Raw genomic sequence first — 22,953 nt, forward strand, 5'->3', positions numbered from 1 at the left:
CCGCTCGTCCCCCACGTGTCTCCAGCGAGGCTGACCCCACGGCCATGTCAGGGTGGACTGGGAGCCAGGCTTTCAGCAGAGTCCACACCCTCAGCCACAGAAACTGGCACCTGGGAAACACATGGACGTAGCACGGCCAGTCGCTTCTCGGCCTTCTGGCTGAGACGGAGTGACAAGTCACAGCCAGCACTGCTGCAGCGGGTGACAAAAAACAGCAGCTCCTTGCTTTCTGCAGAGGTCGTGGGAGGATGAGGACATGACCCTGGAGGATATGGCAGTCACCACAAGAAAGCCGAGGGCAGGGTCCAAAGCAGAGAGATTCCTGGCCGGGCATCTGAGCGGCTGGATCAAACCGGTTCTAGCAGAGCCTCCCGCTGTTTTGATTATGTGAAATTCCCTTCTTGGCTTGAGTCATTGCATTGGGTTTTCTGTCACACGGTCAGCAGGGTCCCAGCAGCCGAGCGGCTCCGCGTCAACCCGGGGCGTGCGGGCCGGGACCTGGACGCGGCCTTTCACCCCGTCCCGAACCCCCTGTTGCTCTGGGCGTCAGCCCAGCAGACACCCAACGATCGTTTAGGTGACTGGTACGTTTTGGCAGATCACGTCATGTAAAAGTGTAAAAACAGATCGTTCACTCGCGAATGAAAATGAACGTGGGGAGGAGATAAATGAGTGTCAAAAGCAGCTAAGATGCATCGGGACGCGGCTCCACAGGCTCACGCCCTGTGGCCTGTCCTTCCCCACCCCCCGCCCCCCACCACGTGGGCGGCTCCGTCCTCATCACCGCGGAGGAGAAAACTCGTTTGGAGGGATCGAGGCGCAGAAGGCCTCGTTCCACGCGGTCCCATCTGCGTGGCGTTCCCAGAACCACGAGCCCACGGATGTGGAAAGTGAACACTGCTCGGGGCGGGGACGCGGGGCAGGGCCGCCCTCTGGGACGGGATGGTGACCGTGGCACAATGGCGTGGCCATTGTAAGCGCCAGTGGCCGGCACACTTCGCAGGGCCGGGGGTGGACATCACGTGCGTTCTACCTCGGTGAAAGCACACGTGACTTCCAGGTGCCACGGAGCACCGTGGCTGAGTGAAGCCTTGAACCTGGGCCCACCTGGCCCTCAGGTCCCTGATCCAGACAATCGCCCTGTGCTGAGCTGCAGGGGCCACCCTGGGGCGCCCCGAGGGCCCGCCGGTGAATCTGGCATCGCTAATGGCCCCGAACGTTTGCCCCCAGAGCTTTCTATAATCGTCCGCCAGGGAACAGGTTTTCTGGAAGAACCACTGTGTTTACAAGGTGCAGCAGGACGCCTGCCACACCCGCGGTGCTGGCCGCTGCCCCGGGGGCGGGGGTGATGCTGGGAGGGGTCTGGATGCTCAGGTGTCCCCGGGAACAGGCGCCAGCCCCCGCCCTCGCCCCTCACTGACCGACGGCCGCCGTGAAGTACATGGCGACCTCATCCGGCGTCAGAGCTCGCTCCCAGATGATGAACTCGTCGAAGGCCCTGTTCTCGTAGCGCCCGGCCTGGCCCTGCTCAGACCCGATCACGAGGCTGGCCTCCGGCTCCCCGTAGGTGTGGGACACTTTGCCGCTGGGGTCCGCGGTGCTGAGGGTGCCGTTCACGTAGACTTTCAGGCCCTCCTTGGACTTCCATGTGAACAGGACGTGCGTCCAGTAGGGACCTGCAGAGGGCGAGACAGGCGCCCTGAGCAGGCGGGAAGCGCGCTACATTCCCGGCTCCAGCGCGCGCCCCTCTGCCGTAAGCCCGTGGGTCCTCGTCGCCTGTCGTGAGTCCTAAGATTGGTTGTAACACGGATCTACCTTTCTTCAGGACCTCGGGGCACAGGGAGGAGACCCCCTCCTACCCCCCAAATTCCAGAAGCAGTTCTGGGAGTTAGGGGTTGGGTCTGGCCCTGCAGGTCGGGGGACCAATGTGCCAGATTTGCTCAGAGTGGATGTTCGCTGGGTTCGCTCCACTTTTCCGGGGGGCAGTACGAGCTTGACCTGGCGCGCGGCACCCACGGGACAAGTGCTCACTGGTCCTGTCTTCTGGGTCTCACGCATATTCAGTCCTTTAAGTCTCAGTCACCTGGGATGCGACCCTGTCATCGGGCTCGTGTTACGAACGAGGAAACTGAGGCACGGGCGGGGAGAGCCCGGGCCGCTGGCTCCACAGCCCGTGGCTGTGACAGGCACACGGCACCTTCCAACGGGCCACGAAGGGAACCCCCGAACTCCGTCATGTCCCGCCGGAGCACCCCTGGTCCTCGCTCTGCTACCCCACCCCGGGCTTCCCTCCCCGGCCCCTCGCACCACCCGACACACCTCCCAGGCCCCCGGCCCTGCCTCCTCTCCGCCTTCCTCCCCAGATCTCAGCCCCCCGTCCCCAAAGCTCCCCCGCCCCCACGGGCACTGTAATCATTGTCGCTGCTGGACCGGCGGGGGTGGGGCCGGAGGAGGAGCCACCGCCAGGGGTAAGCCCCAGGCAGCGTGCCTGTGACCCCCGACTGTGCCGTGACACTGTGCCTGTCCTCACTGCAGATGCGGAAACCCAGGCCCGTGTGCAGAGTGGCCTCACGCAGACACGCCGTCCGTTCGTGGTCAGGGGACCGCGTGGAGGCCGCCTCCTCACCGCCTCCAGGAAGCCTTCCCGAGCAGCCCCACAAGGAAAGGGGCTCAAAGATAGGAGGCCGCCAGGAGGTCGCAGGGCCACGGGCTCCTGCTGTCAGGCCCGCCACCCGCCTCTCCCCGGGGATCCTGGCCCCGACCCCCGCCTCGGCACTCTCACCTGGCGGGCTGAAGGTGGCCTCCCACGTCATGGAGTTGTCCCGCGTGTACAGCTCCACCGAGCCCTTGCCGCCGCTGGAGCAGATCTTGAACCCGTCGGAAATGACCTGTCCACCGTAGGCGGAGGGGCTGGGCCTGGCCTGCTCGCCTTGCGTCTTCCAGAAAAAGGAGAAGGTGACCCCTGGGGAAAGGCAAGGTGCCGGCCGTCACCGGAGGGCGGGGCCTCGGCCTGCCGGCCCCAGGGACCCCCCCGGGAGCTCTCCCTGCTCTTTCATTTCCGTTTTAAATTTCATCGAAAACAGCATTTTTTTCCTCATTCTAGAGACGGCGTCTCTGAAATAAATCATCTCCTCATAGAGTGCGCAAACCCTGGTCTCGCCCCGGCCTTTTCCGAGTCTCAGATCACATGCCACTGGAACGGGTCCCAGTCAGAGGCGTTCACAGCCGGGACCGGTCACTGCCAGCCGAGGGACAGAGCCGGTCGACTCAGGCCCGGGACGGGGGTGGGAGCAGAGAGGTGAGGGCCATTTGCCCAGCACCTGATTCATATAAACGGCACCAAATTTAGACTTTGGACCTCGTCTTCGAATGAGAGGATGGACAGTTTTAGGGAATCGCCGAATTCAAAGACGTTTGTCGTCCATTATAAACTTGGGCGCCTACCAACCATCTTGTCATGCCTTATGAATCAACATATTTGTTACGAGTCGTTCAAATGTCTTGTGATCATATTAATTGTGACAATTATATTGTATTATACTTTGGGGGGTTCAAAGCCCTAATGTGATTCGTGGAGGCACATAAAAAATACATAATCTTCTACCCCTGGTTGAGAATTTCTCCGTTTTCTTTTTAAACATAAGAGGAACCTAAACAAATTACAATAAAAAAGGAAGGGGTCTCTCCTTTTCTTGACCTCAGAAAGGCTCAGAGGGGAACCCCAAGTCATGGGGGTACTTGGGAGCACGCGTCTCTCACCAGGGCCCTGCGATGTGGGTCACCACGGGGGAGGGTGGGACTTCAGAAGGTCACTCAAAGGGCACCTGTGCTGTCCCTGCAAAGCTGGCTGCTGGGGACTCAAAGGCGGGGTCCCCACCACTTCTGTCGGCCACGTGCTGAGTCCCCAGCACCTCCCCCCGCCCCCCGCCGAGCCTCTCCTCCCCCAGAACCAACCAATCTCCCAGGAGAACGAACACAGCGCATTGTGAAATTTTGGTTATGAAACGAATTCCCGGCTGGATTTTTTTTTTTTCCCAAACACTTTGCTGCTTTTGAAAATTTCTTTCATTCAATCTTGTCTTGGCCGAATGTCTTTCTGTCCAGGAAGAAAAATAAAAATGAAGCATCTGGCCTGGAGTTAGGGGCGGGCGAGAGAAGGCAAAGGAGACGGTGCTTTCGGTCGCCGGTGCCCCTGCCTGCAGGTCACCGCGTCCCCCTGCGGCACGGCGGGAACTGAACCGGCACCGTCCGTCCGTCGTCAGGTTGTGTAACAGGTGGAACGAGCTTCCTGCGTCAGCGTTTTCGGGGAGCTTGCTTCACGCACCGGACATCGGCGCCACGAAAAGGGAAGATCTGAAGGAAAACGAATCCGCACGCTCTTGACGAGGCGACTCGATGCGTTTCTCTTCTTTGGAGCACAAGACCCTAACTCATCCGAAAAGCACGGGGAGGGAAAGTCTTTCTCAACAAGGCGAAAAAAGCAAAAAGCAAAAAGCAACCATCCAGATGTCACAAGAAAAGAAGCATGAATCTGAGTGCGTCGGCTTTATAAAATCCCGCGAGGCAAAGAATTTGCCACGGCAAAGGCAAAAGACACAAGGCAATCCGGGGCGGGGAGCGCGGGGCGGATGTTTGTGATGCGTTTAACAGACAGAAAAGCACAGTCTGGTTTTAAGAAGTCGGGTGGGTGCGACCCACGATCAGCCGTCGTAAGGATTTTACATGTATTAACTCTCGACCTCCCAACAGCCCAGTAAAGGAGGTGCTGCAGTGGTCCCCACGTTTCAGGGCAGAGCGGGGGAGCACGGTGACCAGGCGGCTGGCCCTGGAGGCTGCGCCGTGCCCGCTGCGCTGTGCCCTTCCCTGGGAGACAGGGATTTTGGGGTCCGCTCACTGAATTAGACAGAGAAGAGCCCCAGGAACTCCAGGTGAGACGCCCACCACAGGCCCGGCCAGGCGAGCACGTCCTGCCGCCCAGACCGCGCTGGCTGTATCTCTGCGGTGGGCGGGACGGGGGTGGGTGTGCGGGGAGCAAGGTGCTCTGCAGGGGTGTCCCGGCCTGGCACCCAGCGTCCCCGCCCGGGAGCAGCACCGCCATGCTCCCTGGGAGAAGCTTCCTCCCCACTCGCGTGTCCTCCTCTGTGGGGCCAGCCGCGCACCCCGGGCTGGCTCGGTCACGGTGACCGGCGCCGAGGTGGACGGACCCTGCACCCCACCCGGAGGGCAGGGGGACAGGGCCAGAGCGATGCACAGGGGTTTCTGAGGAGTCGCTCAGGCCCCTGCACCCAGCTGAGGCCGCCCGGAGTTTTCAGAGATGACACCACGTCCCTGTCCTGTCTGCTCTCATGCATGGCCCCGCCCCTCCCCATCCAGCCCCTCCACCTGCTCTGTCCGACCCGGCCCAGAGGGGACAGCAGAAGCGACTCAAGCCAAGCTCCAGGGCGGTCAGCGACTGTCCGGCAGCTCTAAGCAGCGTGGCGGAGGTCCAGGCTGTGCGGCTGGAGACAGACAGGCAGACAATCTCGGGGTGCCCAGGATGGTGGTGAGGAAGGCCACATCGGGGCCCAAATGAGTCCGGTCTAGGCCGCTGTGGCTGCAGCTTCGTGACGGCCCCACTGAGAACGGCCCCGCCGAGCACAGCAGAGCTGCGGAGGCCGAGGCAAGCCCTGACTGGCGCTGCCGAGTCCGGGCTGCTGGTGGCAGCGGGTGCTGGTGGCAGCCTTACCTGAAGCCATCCAGCTCCACAAGCCAGTCGACCCCCTTCTTGCTTCAGCCTCGTCCAGGTGAGTCCCTGGTGCTGAGGCCTCTAGCTCACACTTGCCAGTCACCAGAGGACACATCCCCTTCCTGACCCTGACGTCCCGCAGAGGCCACCCCAGGGAGGGGTGCGTGGCTCCCTGCTTCCTCCCGCACTCCCGCTTTGGGTGCAGGGCATTGGAGACCCTGCCTCTCCCCTGCCCACAGGCGTCCACGGCTCCGGCCTGTGCGACACGTGTCCACCTACGAAGCGATGCCATCGGAAGATAGGTGTTTATTCACACATTGTTGACTCTGGCTGCTCCCTGAAAGCACTTTTCCATGACGCCTGCCCCGAGCCAGAAGAGCAGGCTCTGGAACGTTCTGGAATGGATAGCCAAGGGCATCAGGAGCCAATGCCACCACATTCCCTCTCAAGTGAGGTCCGGCCTTGTGTGACACCTGTGTCATCAGCTCGGGTGGCCGTGACTGAAAGCTCAGACTGGGGCCTTCAGCAGCAGATGCTTCTTCTCCCGGATCCGGAAGCTAGATGTCCGTGACGGGGGTGCCAGTGCTGGTGGCTCCCTGGCGAGGGGCTCCCACAGCCCTGCTTCATACAAGCGACCTCCGCCACTTCTCGTAAAAGCCAAACCCCACCCCGCGAGAACCCAACCCCGTGAGGACCCACCTCCGAAGGCCACCGCCTTGGAGTAAGGTCTCAGTTACGAATTTGAGGGGTACACTAGCATTCAGACACCGTAGTGACACCCTCATTCATTCATTTATTCATTCATTTGTTCAACAAATACTTGCTGAGTGGCCGACACAGCAGACAGCATGAGCGAGGGTCTGGGGACAGAAAGGCTGGCAGACCCTGAGGCCCTGGGCCGCTGGGACTCAGTCTGCGCAGGGCACGGGGGGCGGGAGGGTGATGGACACCGAACAGTCACACACAGGCGTCTACAGTGACGACCACGATGAGCATCAAGGAGACACAGGCCACCAGGTGCGTTGCAGGGCACTGTCTAACCTGAAGGCCGAGGGAGGCTCCCGGAGCGAGTCACCCTGGGACCAGGAGCTGGAGGGGACGGTGGCACGCTGCGGCAGGACCGTTTAAGGAGCCAACCTGACGTCGGTTTGGGGGAAGGACAGACACGGCACGGACGGGCACAGAGAGGCGGGACGTGGGCTGGTGAGGCCGCAGTGGCCGGGAGCCGGGGGGACGGGCCACCGACTCAGTCGGGAGGGGGTGCGCGCTTGTGCGTCCGTGCACGCGTCCCGTGGCCGCTGTGACCCGTCACCACAGGGCAGCACGTGTGTTCTCTGACACGGGGAGAAGTCGCCGGGCGGAGTCGGGGTCGTCCGGCGAGGCCCCTCCAGGCCCTCACTTCTCTCCAGCCTGGGGAGTGGTGCCACCCTCATCTCCACAAGGGGGACCTTGGGGTGTCAGCGACAGACGGAACGTGGACACCACGCACCTGCCCAGAGGGGACTGTCACGCGACTCCAACCGTCGGCTGCCAGGTGGGCGGGGAAGACTGCGGATTTTCTGATTTGTTAAGACCGGTCGGAACTGTGGAGTTTTAAAATGAAGTGTCCTCTTGAGTAGGAGCTGGATAATTGTTTAAAAAAAAATACTTAGAGCCTGTGAGAGGCTGTTTCTGGGAACACGGCGAGGGAGGCCGTTCAGACCCAGTCGTCCCACGGAAAGCCAGTGGAAGTACGAAGACAGAGAGCGCCATCGTGAGGCCACCGAGAACCTGGCGGGACCGAGTCAGCCTTGGCCGGTTCTGAGACACGGTCCCTGTGGATCGCCTGGAGCCCTGGCTAAAATACTCGTTCCCAGGCCCGCCCACGGAGGTGCTGGCTCAGCGGGACCGGGCTGCAGCCTGGGAATGTCTGTTTTTAACGCTCCCTACAGCTGACCCCGCCACCAGCAGCCTGTGAATGGCGCTGGGACATGTGGCTATAGGCACGTCTCCGCCCCTACGGGACCTCGGTGTCCGCGCCTGTCAAGTGCGGGTGCCCAGTGAACACTTCTCCTGAGGCCACCTGCTCCACCAGGAGTGCTGGTGTCCCCATACATAGCCCCAGGGCGTCTGAGGAAGACAGGCTGGATCCAGGCCCAGGTCCTATCCGCCAGCCCCCTCTAGAAGCTTCTTTCCTGAAACTCTATCCTGCAAATAGTTTGGCATTTTGTCAACAGTTTTTTAAATTTAGTGACCCGAGCAAAGGGGGAAAGCCATCTCAAAGCTGAGAAGAAGGAGAAACAAATGGTGAGATTTTCCAGGCGGGGCTGCAGAGCCTCAGCGGCCTTCTAGGCGTCCATAAGCGGAGGACGTCCCGGGGGTGGGGGGAGCGCTGAGGGGTAACACAGGAAGACGGTCTTTCCTGGGGTCCCCACGGTTCGGGTTGAACTAGACTCAGAAGCGGAGGGTGGAAGTCACTTGAGACAGAATTTAGTCCAGATCAGAAACGACCTCTCAAGTTGTGGCCGGGGGAGCGGGGGGCGGGGGGCACGAAGATGAAACAGTGAGCAGCGGTCGCTGGCAATAACCAAGCGGCCATTCATCAAGCAGATGACGGGCCGTGTTCAAAGGGACGTAAGCCTCAGGAAGATAGATTCGATGTGTCTGTTCAAGAAATACGAACTAGGCATCTACGGTGCTGATTTTCATCCCTGAAAACACAGCGGCGGCCACGGCAGACGCGGTCCCACCTCACAGACACAACGGCCAAGGGAGGAAAGCAGATGACCATCGGGCCATCACCCACCGTGGCCTGGGGACAGGGACTGTGCAGGGGGCGACAGGCACAGGGGCAGGAAGTCGCCCACTCTGGAACCCCACCTGCCAAAGTAACATGGAGCTGAGCCCTCCAGGCGTGCGGGCACCGGGTGGAACGAGGTGCTAGAACATTCCGGGAAGGGCCCTTCCTGCTCTGTGCGCTCGCTGGTCCTGGGGGTTGCAGGAGACGGCCTTGGGATTTGAGGAACACGGACGGTGTGTCCTTGGGTGAACCTTCGAGAACGGCCGGGCATCGAACGGCCTTTTTCTCTCGGAGGCCGCCCTCGGAACCATCCCGCAAACTCTGGGTTCTGCAGAATCCGAAGCGCGCCCTCCACGTGTTTTCGCCCTGTTGAGCTTTTCCTGTCTTCGCTGGAGAGCCGTCCGTGTGTCCGTCCGTCTGTGCGTCCCGGAGCGGTGCACGTGACAGTCTCGGCGAGGCCCTCGGATGTCCCAACAGCGCGAGAGCTTCCAGGGAGGCCCGCGCTACGCTCTTGCCCGGAGACAGGTTTTCCTTTTGCCTCGGGTGGCGAAGGCTCGGCAGAGATCAGCTTCCCAGAGGCGGGGACGTGTCGCCCGGATGTCCCCTGTCTCGGGCTCAGGTGCGCACGACAGCAGGTCGCTCCTCACAGGGGAGCAGGGAGGGCCGGCTCCCGTCACCCTTTCCCACACAGGCCTTGTGTCCGTGGCCGTGTTTGAATCTCGGGCCTGCGACCGCCGCCCAGCCGGCTCTCTCCGCACGCCCCGGCCAGGGCCACCGTCAACACCCCGGTCTCAAGTGTGAGCCACGCGGCCAGCTCACCCCCAAACGCCCCCGGACACCGCTGCATCTGTTTTTTATGGAGGGTCTTTTTCTATCTCTCTACACAATTAAATGCTTTGATCTCGCTGTAAGATGAATTTTACTCTAAGACGGGTCTCCTGTTAGAATTCCAGGTGCCTGCGCCCCATCCTCCACCCGCCTCCAGCCCGTACGTGACGCTTCTCACGAATTCTGCAACGGACGAGAACGCGCGGTCACATCTGCCACCGCCCAGAGGAGCAGACGCTACCTGACAACCAAAGAAGCGTAAAGAAACTGCCACGGGGGCCACATGCTCACCTTCGGGGCCGCACCGGGCCGGGTTGTTGATGCAGGACGTCTGGTACCTGCCGTAGTAGAGAAGCATGACATCTTTCTCCTCCTTGAGATAAATGCCCTTGTTGACCTTGCCCTCCACGAGATCTGCGTGAGAAGGTTGGCAGCACCATCCGTTAGTCTCATGACGTCGGCAGCGTAAAGGCTCGTCAGACGTGCAGCTTACACAATGAGTACATCGTACCGTCCGCACGTACGACTAAAGATCTCTGATATCATGCATAATGTAATACTGATGTTAGCCTTCCTTAATACACAGTCATTAATAAGTAAATTATAAGTAATTTGTAAGTTGACATGACTATTAAAGAATCGATCAAGGTCTATGCATATCTATCATATTTACTAATATTATACTGGTACATGATACTTATGATACTATAAGGACGTTATGATTGTAATATTTATATACTATATAATGCCTAAGCTTTAATTCCATCGACAGTGTCCTGAGCCCTTCCCACGGCCGCCTGCACACTACACTCGCCAGGTGAAACTCTCAGACATGACTGTGACCACAAAACCACACCTGAACCCCCTCTCTCTTTCCGAGTTCTAACTGAGAGCCCCTGACCCTAAACATGGGAATCCATGGTTTGTAAAGAACCCATTTTCAAACTCCAGGAGGAAAACCCAGAGTCGCATTTCAAATCGTCCCAAAAGAGCCTGCCACCTGCAAGACCCCGCGGCTCTGAGCCCTGGCACTTCTCTGTCATGATCTTGTTCTGTCTCTTTCCCACTGCGACCGTCTCTGATGGTGTGAGACTCTCGTAAATGGTTTACAGACTCGGTAGGTAAGTGAGAGACAATAAAACCGAGAGCCGTCAGGCCTTTCTCGTTAATGGGGTCAAAGTCACCTCGATACCTCCTTTGCCCCACGGGCATTTGCCTAGATGGGCGCCTAGAATTACATAATTGGACTGGGCTGGACAACCTCCTAAACCAGCCTGATGGGCAAAATTAATTTTGGAAGCCGGACACCTCACAGCTGAAAGAACAATCAGTTGTATGTTGAAAAAAGATCATGAGCTGACACCTACACTATCTGGACCGACTTTCTGTCCTGGTCAGACAGATGCCACAGTCGCCGTTACAATTTTGCTTTGAGCTATGCAGGAAAAATGTAAAACATATGGGCTCTGGAGGTTATTAAATAAGATAATAATTTAACCATGACTCTTGTGGGTGTGTGTTTTATGAAACAGCTTCTAATGATTAAAAAAAAAATTCTAGCTACAGAAGAATGCTGATGTTAATGCCTGTGAGAGACCAACATTTTTATGAGGTATTTTAAAATCAACTTTAACTTTCCATTAACAGGGCATGCCTTTCCTCCCCCAAAGAATAGAATCCATTTAAAATCCAAACAATTTCTATTATTAGACAATCTCTCATCTTATGTCAGTTTTGTTCTGAAAACAACCAGCTGGTTTGCAAGAGCCTGGTCACGTGGAAGCTTGTAGGCGCCTCTGATGCACCCTTCAGACCTTGCCCCAGGCAGTTATTTTTGAGACCCCGGGTCTGCTGCTCTTGCCTTGGGGATGTGTGCGTTTGCCAGCCGAGACTCAGCGAACTCACACAGAACCAGATCGAACCGGCCTTCACATTCACCGCAGACCCCAGCACGACAGAAGGTGGGACGGAAGGAGACACGTGCTCACCTACGGTTGCAGACAGATTTGAGTAGGCAGAGTCATTGGCAGACACAAAGGCAGAGTTACGGGAAGGGAGCACAGTGAGGTTGTGGGTTCGTAACGCTGGGAGAAACAGCAACAAAAAAAAGCACAACAAATGAGTGACACAAAAAACAAACGCGGCCAACATATCTCTCAACGCGACGCGGGCCGCCCGTGTGCGTCCCGTCTCCGAGCCCCGCCTCCCCCGTCCCCGTTTGCTCCCAGAGCTTCGGTGTGGTGGCCGCTGAATTGGGCCACAAACTTTGGTTCCCATTTGCTGGCTCCAACTCCCACTCGGACACTTGGTTGAGAGATATGAGATGGAACTCGGCCGTAGGACACCCATAGCGAATGGATTAACTAACGGTGGTGATGTCACAAGAACCGATAAATCAGAAACACAGCATGAAAACGACTATGCGATATTATGACAAATGGACAAACGACAGAGGATCCAACAACACATAACGGAGCCGCATGTCCGTGAAACGCTTTCCAAAGCCATTCAGCTGTCCCCAGAAGCAAAGTGTGCTCACGCACTCTGTTCTTTGTTATTGTTATTTTGTCTTAAGCCCGTAATCAAATGGAAACCGGCCGGCACAGCGCTATGGCCACAAGGAATGGCCGCGATACAGAAGCCAGTGGACGCTCCATCATGTGAGAGCTTGAATTCAAGCTCGGGGCGGGCACCGATATACCTAAGGCTTTTACGGGAGATTAATTTCCGGTAAATTTAACAAAATTTAAGCACAGTGTAACTGTGTCTGAGTAATCACACCACCTTATTGGAAGAATCTTTCACAGGTAAGGGTTTTCCAAACACCACGAGTTACTGATTGGACCGCGGCAATGAGCTGAGTTGAGGAGGTGGGTAGGGACATAGACTGGTGGTTATTTGAGCTCTTGTGTGAAATAACTCTTAAAATTTTAGTTTCTGCATCCTAAACAATAAGCCACTTTCATAATGCATTTCCACTTGGAGAAGGCTCTCTTTTCGAAGGCTTTGAAATAAAGGCCCCGAGAAAAGAAAATTAGATTGTAACAAGGGGAACGGCTTATCTTAACCGAAGCGAGTCACACAATAAATGTCACGGGGACGAAGCACGGGCCTGCTGTTTGGGGGCGCTGTGGGGCGGTGTCTCTCTGCGGCCGCCCCCGCCACCTCATGCCTTCACTGCCTCTACTCCAAGGACGCCAGGAGTGTGGCCCTCATCTGTGACACTTCTCGATTTGCAGATTTTTAAGGGAAACGTTTTAGAACTTTCGGCGGCAATTTATGGCAGCGCCTGAAGTCACCGGAGTACGTCAAATACCGACATGCTGGTGTGGAAAGCCTAGTAATCAGAAGTATATGGGGTTTACAAAAAAAAAAAAGACCAGTATAGACACAATCGGGGCTCCTTTGTTCGGTGAGACCATGACCCACAAACAGGCGAGTTCGTCTGAGTTGGCCCCACCTTCGGCACCGGGCGCCGTTCGGGCAGGCACGTAGCCGGTGCCAGAGCTGCCTCCCCAGAGAACTCGCCCACCTCTGGGCCCATGTGTGGACTGATCCGTCATCTAGAGCATAACGCTTAAGACAGCAGATTCCGTTTTCAGGTCGTTGGGGGAAGCGCCCATTTTAATAATGTTTTGAATCATGAGTCCTGTCCTTTAATCATAAAAATGTGAAAAATTTCTCGCAAGATACTTTGGCACGGCAATGGTCGGGTGTGTGTTGACCTCCACCGTCGTGCCTTCGAAGTCGGTGCCGTTTGCTGTCTCTCCCGGTGGCCCTGACCCCCGATCCCCCCACCCCGTGTCCTCGGGGGCGCTCACCTCCAGCTGTTTCCTGTAGCTCATGGATCCCGTCCACGTGCTCCAGCGGCCAGTAATGGGAAGCAGAGGCCAAGACCTCAAAGCCTGGGGGAGAGTAAGGCCATTAAGTTACCAGAAGCGGGGAGAGCACTGAGCACAGAGGACACTCGCCACCTGCCTCGCGAGGTGACCACAGGACACGCCAAAGGGCATCTAAATCACTTCAGGACACTCTCCCGGGGTTTTTTTTTTACATCTTAAGAAATTAAAAATCAATGACTATTTCCTTAATAGAATAAAACATGATAAATAGGGACAGACAGATACCTCTTAACCAAAGAAAATAAAGCCAACACGCTTAATGGAACAACACTGGACCCATTAGCATCAGGAAAGAGACGTGAATATCATCATCACATCACTGTTTAATATCATTTGGAAGAAATGCCTGATGCCATCGGACGAGGGAAAGGAAGAAGGTTGAAAAGCAGAGCGGGTAACCAGCACCGATCCCGTGCCAGAGGCAGGCAGACCACGTGTCGTCCGAATGCAACCTGTAGGACAGCCGTTCCTAGCCGACCTGGAGGGACGAGGAATAAGAAGCTTCCTCGGCGACCACCAGCACCTAGTTTCAGAAGCGACGTTCCCATCCGGCCTCTCTCGACGTGGCCTCTTCCCTCTCCATTCCCTGCACACTAAGCATTAATCCTTTCGCAATCTCCTTGGGGATCCTCGCGCGTTAAGTAGACATAATTTTGTGCAGATATGTTCCTTTCCAGTGTGTTCTTCTCACCGGATGCCGTGTGTGTTATCTCATTTATTTACTGCTAGCCAGCCTTCCTATCGGGTTTGGGTAATGGTCCCCTGGGGGGCCGCAGCGTCCCCTACTCAGCCCCTCTCTGTGTCTCCTCTGGGTCAGTTCTCTGTGACGAGCTCCTGGGACGCACATGAAGGTCCGGATGACTAAACAATAATCAGCTGCCCTAAATGTCTGCCAGATCACAGAACACTGAGCACTGATAAAGTAATCTCTGTGCTATTCGTCGTAATAAAAATTTTTAAAGAGAAGATAATATGATCATTATTTTCAAATGATGTGTGCTTGGTAATGAAAATAAAAAACCATTACAAATAAGAAAAGAATTTGGTAAGTGAAAAAACCGTTACAGACGACGAGAGAATTTATCGAGGAGGCTGAGATGGATTGAATATGCAAATGTCAGCTGCTTCCCTGCATTCGAATAGTAATGCTCAAAAAAAAACACCAAGAAAAGTTCTCTTTTATAAATTTATCTAATAAAGAAAGCACATTCGAGAACAAAAGAATGAGAACTGTACAAAATTCTTAAGAAGAAAAGAATAATACTGAGAAACATAAAAGAACCCTCGAGGAAATGAAGGACTTAACCTATTCTTGGAAAAGACACTCAAAAACGTGAAATATTAACTGTACTGTAATTTATCCATAAATATTAGGAAATTGGTTGTAAAAATGCTGAGTTTACCGCGAGGGCGAAAGCTGACTGTGGAGCATCTATAGAAAAGTAAATAAAGAAGAAGAAGGAGTAGAGAAAATCCGGCGGGAGACTCAGACCAGCGGGCAGGTGTGAAGCCACAACGATGAAGGAGGTTTGGTGACACACGCAGACAGACAGGTCAGGGGAAATACCCCTAAATGTCCCCAAGCGCACGAGAAAACGCGGTCTATGGAAAAGGTGGCATTTCAAACCCGAGGGAAAATGTTACTCGACAAAAGTTATTTGAACCGGTTAGCAATCTCAAAAAATAATAAGACCCCTACCTCTTTAAACGAGAACGACCTCTCATGGAGAGAAAATTAAATGCAACAAAGCGGAAAAGCTTCTGAGGAAAACAGGCTGTAAATCTGACTACATGAATTTTTTAAACGTCTGTGCAGAAAAACAAAGCAAGCTAAATCGAACTGGGGAATGATGTTTATATAACATGTAGGATGCAAATGTACTGATCCCTTTTTAGAGGTGCTACATTTATTAGATTAATAAAACTCCTATTATTGAGGAAATTTAAACCAACAGAACGCTAGGGCAGAGGACGTCCACGGACAGACAGTTCAAAGAAAAAGAAATGTGAATTATTTTTTAAACGCCTGAAAAGATGTTTGACTTTCCTCGTCGTTTTAAAAAGCGTGTTAAAAGCACGACGAGCTAGCCCATCGCGGTCTGCCTGTCAGACGGGCGAACGAAACGTTAGATACACGAGCCGGCAAATTCTCCCTGTTTTTTGGCGGCAGTTAGATCAGGACGGCCTTTCTAGGGAGCAGTATGGCAACTTCTACCCAAACTTCAGGCGTGCGTTCCCTTTGATGGAGGAACTCCGCTCCCAGGAATTTGTTCTAGAGATACACTCGCGCACGTGATCAAGACATTTGTGTGAGGAAGGGTTGTTTTTTTTTTATATGTAGCATCAGGAACCTGCCAACAGCGTAAACGCTCACTGACAGGAGGCTGGGTGAACACGTACAAGCACCTGCACCACGGACGGGCGGGGGCTTGGACGAACGAGGCGGCCGATGCGCACGTGCTGGTAGATGCGGCGGTCTCTGGGTGGGATCGTGACGTTTAAAAAGATCAAGGTGAGAAAAAAAGGTACTATGAGCTCTTTGTGGAAACAGCTGTTTGGGTCGGGGAGCAAAGACGGTGAAAGGAAGAGAGAGAGATGTTGGCGTGGACGCCCCAGACCGGCGGCAGTGTTGGGGGGCCGAGGAAATGGAGGGACCGGGCGTCAGGGGTCAGAAGGGGCCGTCGTTTCATTACGTTTGCGTTCTGCGTGGACGTTTGCACCGTCACTGATTTTAAAAGTATCGGAGGACTTGTTTACGATTAGGATAACCCACAGGTAACGAACGCCCACGTGAAGTTTTCGGATGAAAACTGAGACGCTCCACCTCAGTGTCTGGGGTTCATCTGCAGGGCTGAGCGAGCACAGGGAAGGTGTCTCGTCCACACAGAAAGGCTCGTCCCCGAGCTGGCCAGCGCCCATCGGAGCCAGTGACAGAAAGGGTGGCTGAGATCGCCCCAGCGCCTGCTCTCCAGGTCACTGCCCCTCAGATCCCCTGAGTGCCCCGGGTGTCTGTGACTAGCCACACCGAGTGAGCCCACAGACTGGAAGGAAATGAGAAGGGGCCGCAGACTGCATTACGCCTGGGGCCGGCGGCCACAGTCACCAGCCCGGAAGGCACGGGCACAGACTCGTCGGGACCCCAGGTGACACGCCACGGGGTCCCAGGGCCACGGCGAGAGGGGCAGCCCGTCAGGACTGCGGCCGCTGTCCGGCCCAATGCCGTGGCATTGTCGTGGGCGTGGAGCCAGGAGCCGGGCAGCCGGCGGCCAAGGCCGAGGTGGGTGCGTCCCGGTCCCCTGTCGGGGCCTCCCCTCCGTCCATGAGCACGTGGGAGGCGGCAAGCTGGGCCCCGGTGTCCTCTCCACCACGGTGCGCTGCGGTGTCTCTGGGGGGACAGCGCACGGTCACAGGTCAGCACAGACGACACCAAGCCTCAGAACGAACGGAAGTTGTTTCTCTTATTTACCAAACCAAACACCTGTCTACACGATAGAGATGGAGACCTGGAAGCTGGGCTCGCCCGACACCCCAGCTCCCCTCCATTACGGTGCCGACCCCGCTGTCGACTCCAGCGGCCTCCCCACATCCGTCTCCCTCCGAACTGTGAGTCCCCGAGCGGTGGCACTGTGTTATCAGTGGCCTCGGGCGAACCGCTCTGAAAGACACACGTGGCTGGCGAGTAGGAGCGAGGGCGCTGCGCTGAGCGGCTGTGTGAGGTCCGCACGGGCTCCCGCAGGAGCCCCCAGCCCCGCCCCGAGGCCCTCGAGATGAGGCGCCACTGCCCGTTTGCGGGTCCTGAGCAGATGCTTCTTGGGGAGCCACGGGAGTGGGGGTGGGGGACCCTGCGCCTGACCCTGAGCAGAAGCGCAGGAGGCCTCCAGAGGGCGGAGAGATGCCGGAGGAAGCGGGGCGAGCAGAGTCCAAGACGCAGGAAGAGAAGACGCGGGTGAAGGATGGGGGAGCACTCGGCTTCTCCCCAAGTGCAGTGGGGTTCACTGCCCTACGCTTCCTTGTTATTCTGTAAAGGAAGGAAGAAGGAGGAAGAGAGGAAATAAAAGGTTTGAAAAGTGGGAGTGAGGGAGAGTAGAGAGGGAGAGAGGTGCCAGGAAACGGGGAGCAGCCGAGGAGGGAGCCAGGCCCGCAGGGGGCACCTGCAGAAGGGACACGAGGTTAAGACGCAGCCGCCTTCGCTGTGGTTTCTGTGGGGCCCCCGCTCACGGCTCCTTTCGGTAACATTTCTCTTAACCCCAGTATTGTGGTGATTTCCCTAAGGGACCCAGAAACGGTTCTTCCCACCCCGAGTTTGGGCATGAGCCAGGTTCCCATGTGGAACGAAATCTGGCCCAGGCCGCTCCTTGGGCTGAGGGTCCAGCAAGTGAACTGCCTCCCGGCTTCGCCCCCATGCGCTCGGCCTGGTGTAGCTGGCGGAGGATGCGTCCCCCGACATTTCACCCCGCGTGAGGCTGGTATTTCCGAAGGGGCGCTGTCCCACACGCACGCCCTCTCTCACGCGGTGCTGGGTGACATACTCGTCCCCATGCGCAGAAACCTTATGCCGGTGTCAGGGCTGAGGACCGGGGAGCATGTGGACATTTCCATCCTTACACCTTCGTCAGCAGAAGACTGAACTAGCACGTGAGGGTGGAAGGCAGCCGGTGACACCCCACGATGCACGGCACCCCACCACGACGTGGCAGCCCACGGCAGCCTGGCGGACAGTGCGTCCCAGCTCTGTGCCTGTCACAGCAGAGGTCCCACCCAGGCCTGGCATCGTCCCACTCGGTCCAGTGGGGACCTCCGTCACACGGGCTCTGTCCCAGGACCCGTGTCCTACCTGCCATGGTTTCTGCTGGGTCGTTAGAGGATAGTCCCCAGAGGGGGCAGGGCTGCTCTTGGGGTAACTGGGGGGTCCCCCAGTCCCCCAGAGCTCTGGGTCACCAATGGCTCAGGGTGGCTCTTACAGCTTCCGAGCAAGGGTGTGGGGACACTCGTGTGGGCGCCTGTCCATCACACACACGCCAGCCAGGAAGAAAACGGGGAGCAGCCGCCAGCCAAGCGCAGCCCCGCGGCCCACGTGCACCCCCTCCTTCCACGCGCCTGTGCCTCCTGCCTGCACGGCGGTCCCTGTGCTCTCAGTGACCACTGTGTGACCCTCTGTCCCCCCGGGAAGGCCTGGCCGCGATGCTTCTAGACCAAGGACTCACACCGCACAGGAAAGGGGGCCCGTGAGCTCAGTGTGGCCGCGAGAGTCGATGGTCCCTACACAGGACAGTGGCAGCGGGGTGACAGTGCCGTGAGGCCGAAGGACTGGAACTCTAAGTCAGCCCACGTCGGCCCGCGCTGAGCACACGCGATGGGAGACGGACGGACGGACGGACGGACGGACAGCGTTAGCCCGAGAACGGACCCTTTCCTTCACCGTGGGGTTTCCGACGACCCACAGCAAGAGGCTCTGGGTGCGCAGACACCGGCGCCTGCAGCCACAGCTCAGGGACACTGAGGTCAGACATCGCGGCCGGGCAGAGGGGCCGGGGGCGGGGTGGGGGGCAAAGCGCTGCGGGCGGCTGCCAGGGCCCGACGAGGCCATAGCGGGCCGGCCCGGACGCCTCGGACATCAGCGAACGGCGTCCGGCGTCCACGAGGCCGGAAGCCCGGGCCGCACGCGTCGCGGGAAGGGACCCCCTTACCTGGGTGGGCCTGCGACCTGGAGTGGGCTCGATGCACCTGCGCACAAAACACCACAGGGTCAGACGCGCGCGGCCTCCCGGCGGAACCCCGCCCGGCCCGGCGGCCGCCCCGTGGGGCCGTTACCTGAAAACCGCAGTAAAGCAGCAGCAGCCAGGAGCGCCAGCGGCGGAGAGGCAGCGGCTCCCTCATGGTGGCCGAGGGCGAGGCCGAGGGCGAGGGCCGGGATGAGCCTTGGGCACCTCCTGGGGGTCGCCGCACGGTGCCCTGTTAACGTTCACTTCCTTGGGAGACGCACATGCTCACAGTTCCAGAAAGGAAAAAAGCTGTTTTTCCGAAGTTTGCGGGAAGCGGGTGTTCGGAGAGTCAGTGCGGGCTCCTTCCTCTCCAGACTCGCGGGTCCTCAGTGATCAATAAACGCATCGCGGTGACAGCCAGCCCAGCGTGTGGGGGATGTGGGGAGAAGCAGCCCCAGGGCGACAAGGCCGGGTGCGGGGGAGCCCGGCGGCCGCGGCCAGCTGTCCCTGCTTCTCCTTATCCAAGGGCCGTCACTTGCCTCCACCCCAGCTCCACTGGGACGGCTCCTTTTCCCGGCAGTTGGCAGAGAAGAGATCTTCCAAAGGAACTTTGTCCCCGAGCCCCTGCCTGCGCCCCGGGCGGGTGGGCGGGTGGCCAGCCGAGTCCTTCTGGCCTGACTGAGGCTCAAGCCTCGGTCGCTCCCTGGGTGGAGAGAGTGATGAGCCAGGCTCTCTCTCTCCTCCGCTCTCTCCGAAAGTCTCTATTCTGTTCTGTCCTCTATTTATATCCCGTATCCCATGGCTGCGACGTTCCTGGGTCCTAATGCAGTCTGTTTGAACAGTGGGGGATATCTTCAGGATCCTGGGCTCAGAAGCAGAGCAAACGGACGTGGGGGTGCCGGCTGGTCGGCACCCCCCAAGTCAGCGCAAACACTACAGACTGTAAACTCGGTGACAGCTGAGCCCTGCTTGCCGCCCTGCTTGCCGGAGAATGAGAGAAGGTGCTGTGTGCACGGAGGGAGGAGGGAGGAGGGAGGGGACCCCACCCAGGGCTCCCGTAAGTGCTGCCCACGCCCTCCTCTTTAACTCTTTCAGGGTGGGCAGCAGCGGCGAAACTGTTTACGAGGTACACTGTGGAATGGCACCGACCCACGGTCACCCCGCGGCACCCAGGACAGTCCCTTGAGGCGAAAACAGTCAGATCCTTAGCCAGCCTGTGCCTCAGTGTACCCAAGACCAAAAGCTTATGCGATCCATTCCAAATACAAGAACACGCACGCACACAGGCACGCACACACGCACGGACACATCGACACACGGACACACGCCAAGACACACACGCACGCACGCACGCACACATCGTTATAGTCACGGCTGTAATTTGCTCTGCGATTTAAGCAAATGCCCATCTCTGAACCGCCTCCCACACTGACTGGCTGTGCGCTCTTAGGCGAGTTACCGCGTCTCTGTTCCGAAATGTGTCTGTAGAACGAAGTCCCTCAGCCACAGGGTCGCAGTGGCAGGCGGGGTGATACAAGACCCCTCAGGGAAAAACACAGCACCCCATCCACGCTAGCTGCGTCCCAGCAAAGCGCAGTGTCGCTCTGTCGGTATTGGCACTGGTGCTGGTTATAAAGCAGAAAATAACACCCAGAAAATGTTAGCTGATGCGATCTCCTTGTCCTGACTTTAAATAAAAATGGAATCAAGTCCCGAATCCAAGGTTCCTTCTTAAAGAGGATTAAAAAATGACCTCTCGGCTCCTCGGCTCCTCCGGAGAGAGGAAAAAAGGATGTGGCAAGGCGAGGTCTCCTTTTAATGCGGCCGCAGCCCGGGACCCATCAGGACTGATGACCCAAACCTCCCGCCCGGCTACAGTTCTGTGGACTTTCATCTGCACCCCTTGAAAACCTGTGAACTCCAAGTGCCTGACACTGCTTGTTCCGCCCTTTATCGGGCTGCCTGGGGTGCTCTGCCTCAGAGAAAGCTAGTTTACAGCCTTTATCTTTGCCTTCAGTCGGTTTTCAGCCAGGTCCTGCTGCCTGGTTAGGGAGAAAGTGAGCGGTTGGCGGCAGCAGACGGTGACTTTTCCCCATCCGGTCTTAAGAAATTAAACAGAAGGTTAAATGCACCAACCGCTCCCATTTCCAAGACTGGACAAAGCTGACGCTCCATTGTTTAATCATAAAAATTATTGTCGGATACTGAGGGGCACCCCAGCTCAACGGCAGCAGGAAAACCTGAGTATCGGCAAGCTGAGCGGAGGCCCCCCTGGCGTCCGCGCCCACTAAGGATGAACACTGCAGAGCCCTGCGAACCGCACACGCTTCGCACCCCTCCGGGGTCCTACGCGGAGATGAAATGCGCCCACCTTAACGCAAGCGGCCTTTCCCCAAAGCACGGAGATTTTGAGGACCGCGTCGGAGAAGCGTGCACCCCTTCGCGAGCAACGCATCCTTCTCCTTGGTCCCAAATACCATCCAGATGCCGGGGCTCCCCCTCCCCAGAGCCCTGCTCGGCCTTTTCTCTCTGTGTCGCTTTTCACTGTCCAACGCCCTTCATGTCTTAAACACTTGCTTCTTTTATTGTCAGTCCCCCCGCACCCGAGGAAGGGCCTCATGCGAGCCCAGCCTGGCCACCTGACCACAGGACCCCACAGAGGCTTCGGAGGAACCAACTGCCTTTGATCTGCGGCTCCGACCCCGACCTTTCTTCTGGCTGGAACAGGGGAGTGACAAGTAGGCTCATATCTAAAGTGGCTGTCCTGCCCTCATGGGAACACGACAAGCTTTTCCTCCTCCTCCGAGGACAGAGCGCGGGAGAGGGCAGACGCCTTCACCACGGCCAGCTGCCCTGCATCATCGCCCCTCTCCTGAGCCCTGGGCATTCATAGGGGGCGCACAGAGCCTGAATCCAAGGACAGATGCCCCGAAGGAGAGACAGACCCGGGCTGGCCCAAGAGGGGAGGAAGATGGGCCGACGAGGGTAAGAAGTCGGGGGAAGAGCTGTGACGGGCTTGGGAAGGCCGGCGTGGGGACCCTGGCAGTGAGGACGCGCGGGAGCTCGCGTCCCCGGGACCCCAGCACATACTCAGGGGAAGGGCGGAGGCAGGTATGGCCCTCAGCCGGCCTCTCAGGTGGAGAAGGGCGTGGCCTCCACTGTGCAGAGGCATGCGGCCTCTAGAACTTTCTCCCCGCAGGACAAAGTCCTAACTCACCCGGAGAAGGACCGCTGCGGCCCCCACACACACCCCGGCGCAGGGCAGGAACCGCGTGCCAGAGGAAGGAAGAGGACACAACCTCTGTCCCCAGGGAGGGGCAGAGCCACGGAGAAAGCCCGCCCGAGACACCGGGCCACAGGCCACCTAGGCCCGAGGTCAGCCAGGAAAACAGACTCGCCACTGTCCCGAGCTTCCAGGCCAGCGAGAATCGGCATTCTGGTAACGGGAGAGGCCGGCACGCTGAGGGACACTCTGGCCCAGAACTGAACGTGGGGCAGGATGAGAAACGCCCCGCGCCGAAGCGAACCCCACCCAGAGTGCAGGGCGGACAGAACGCACCCCAGCTGCTCCCCGAGACGGACTTAACACACACAGTCACACATGCGGGCACGCACACACACATTCGCACGGGCCCATACACGCAGGTGTGCGCACACACACGCACGCACACGCTGGTGGCCCAGCAGAGAAGAGCGTGCCCGCGCCTCAGCATAACGGTGTGACGCGCAGCCTTCCTTCTGAAATTCCGACCGAGAAAGCAAGAAAAACCCGCCCACGGTCAGGAGACGGAGCAACCAAAACCGTAAGTCGGAAGACGTTTGGGGCTCCGGGGGACGATGACAACACTCACGGGAAATGGGACCGTCTGCGAGAGGCGGCGTCGCTTGAAGAGGGACCTATTACGAAAGACGCCGTCGCCATAAACGAGGCGGGGGGACGGGCGGGGGGCAGGTCCGGGTCCCTCTGGGAGCCTGAGAGCAGACCCGGCAGAGCAGAGAAGGGGCTGCAGATGCCCC

The 22,953-nt window shown here is 57.8% G+C and overlaps 1 protein-coding gene across 2 annotated transcripts in view; it reads right to left on the reverse strand.

Moving 5' to 3' along the window:
* Positions 1-19,962, reverse strand: part of ADGRD1 (adhesion G protein-coupled receptor D1) — a 92,553-nt gene extending 72,591 nt beyond the window's left edge. Inside the window, exons 1-7 of one of the 2 annotated variants that reach the window (XM_039879211.1) lie at positions 19,046-19,962; positions 18,922-18,958; positions 13,154-13,237; positions 11,321-11,416; positions 9,624-9,746; positions 2,783-2,962; positions 1,422-1,676 (exon numbers count right to left, since the gene is read on the reverse strand). In XM_039879211.1, the coding sequence (XP_039735145.1) occupies positions 1,422-1,676; positions 2,783-2,962; positions 9,624-9,746; positions 11,321-11,416; positions 13,154-13,237; positions 18,922-18,958; positions 19,046-19,111 (841 nt within the window). In that variant the 5' untranslated portion in view covers positions 19,112-19,962. The remainder of the gene's footprint in view (positions 1-1,421; positions 1,677-2,782; positions 2,963-9,623; positions 9,747-11,320; positions 11,417-13,153; positions 13,238-18,921; positions 18,959-19,045) is intronic. The other variant, XM_039879212.1, reaches the window with a different exon arrangement.
* Positions 19,963-22,953: the final 2,991 nt, after the last annotated feature.

This window comes from Pteropus medius, unplaced genomic scaffold (assembly GCF_902729225.1).
Source record: "Pteropus medius unplaced genomic scaffold, Ma_sr-lr_union100, whole genome shotgun sequence".
NCBI lineage: Eukaryota > Metazoa > Chordata > Mammalia > Chiroptera > Pteropodidae > Pteropus > Pteropus medius.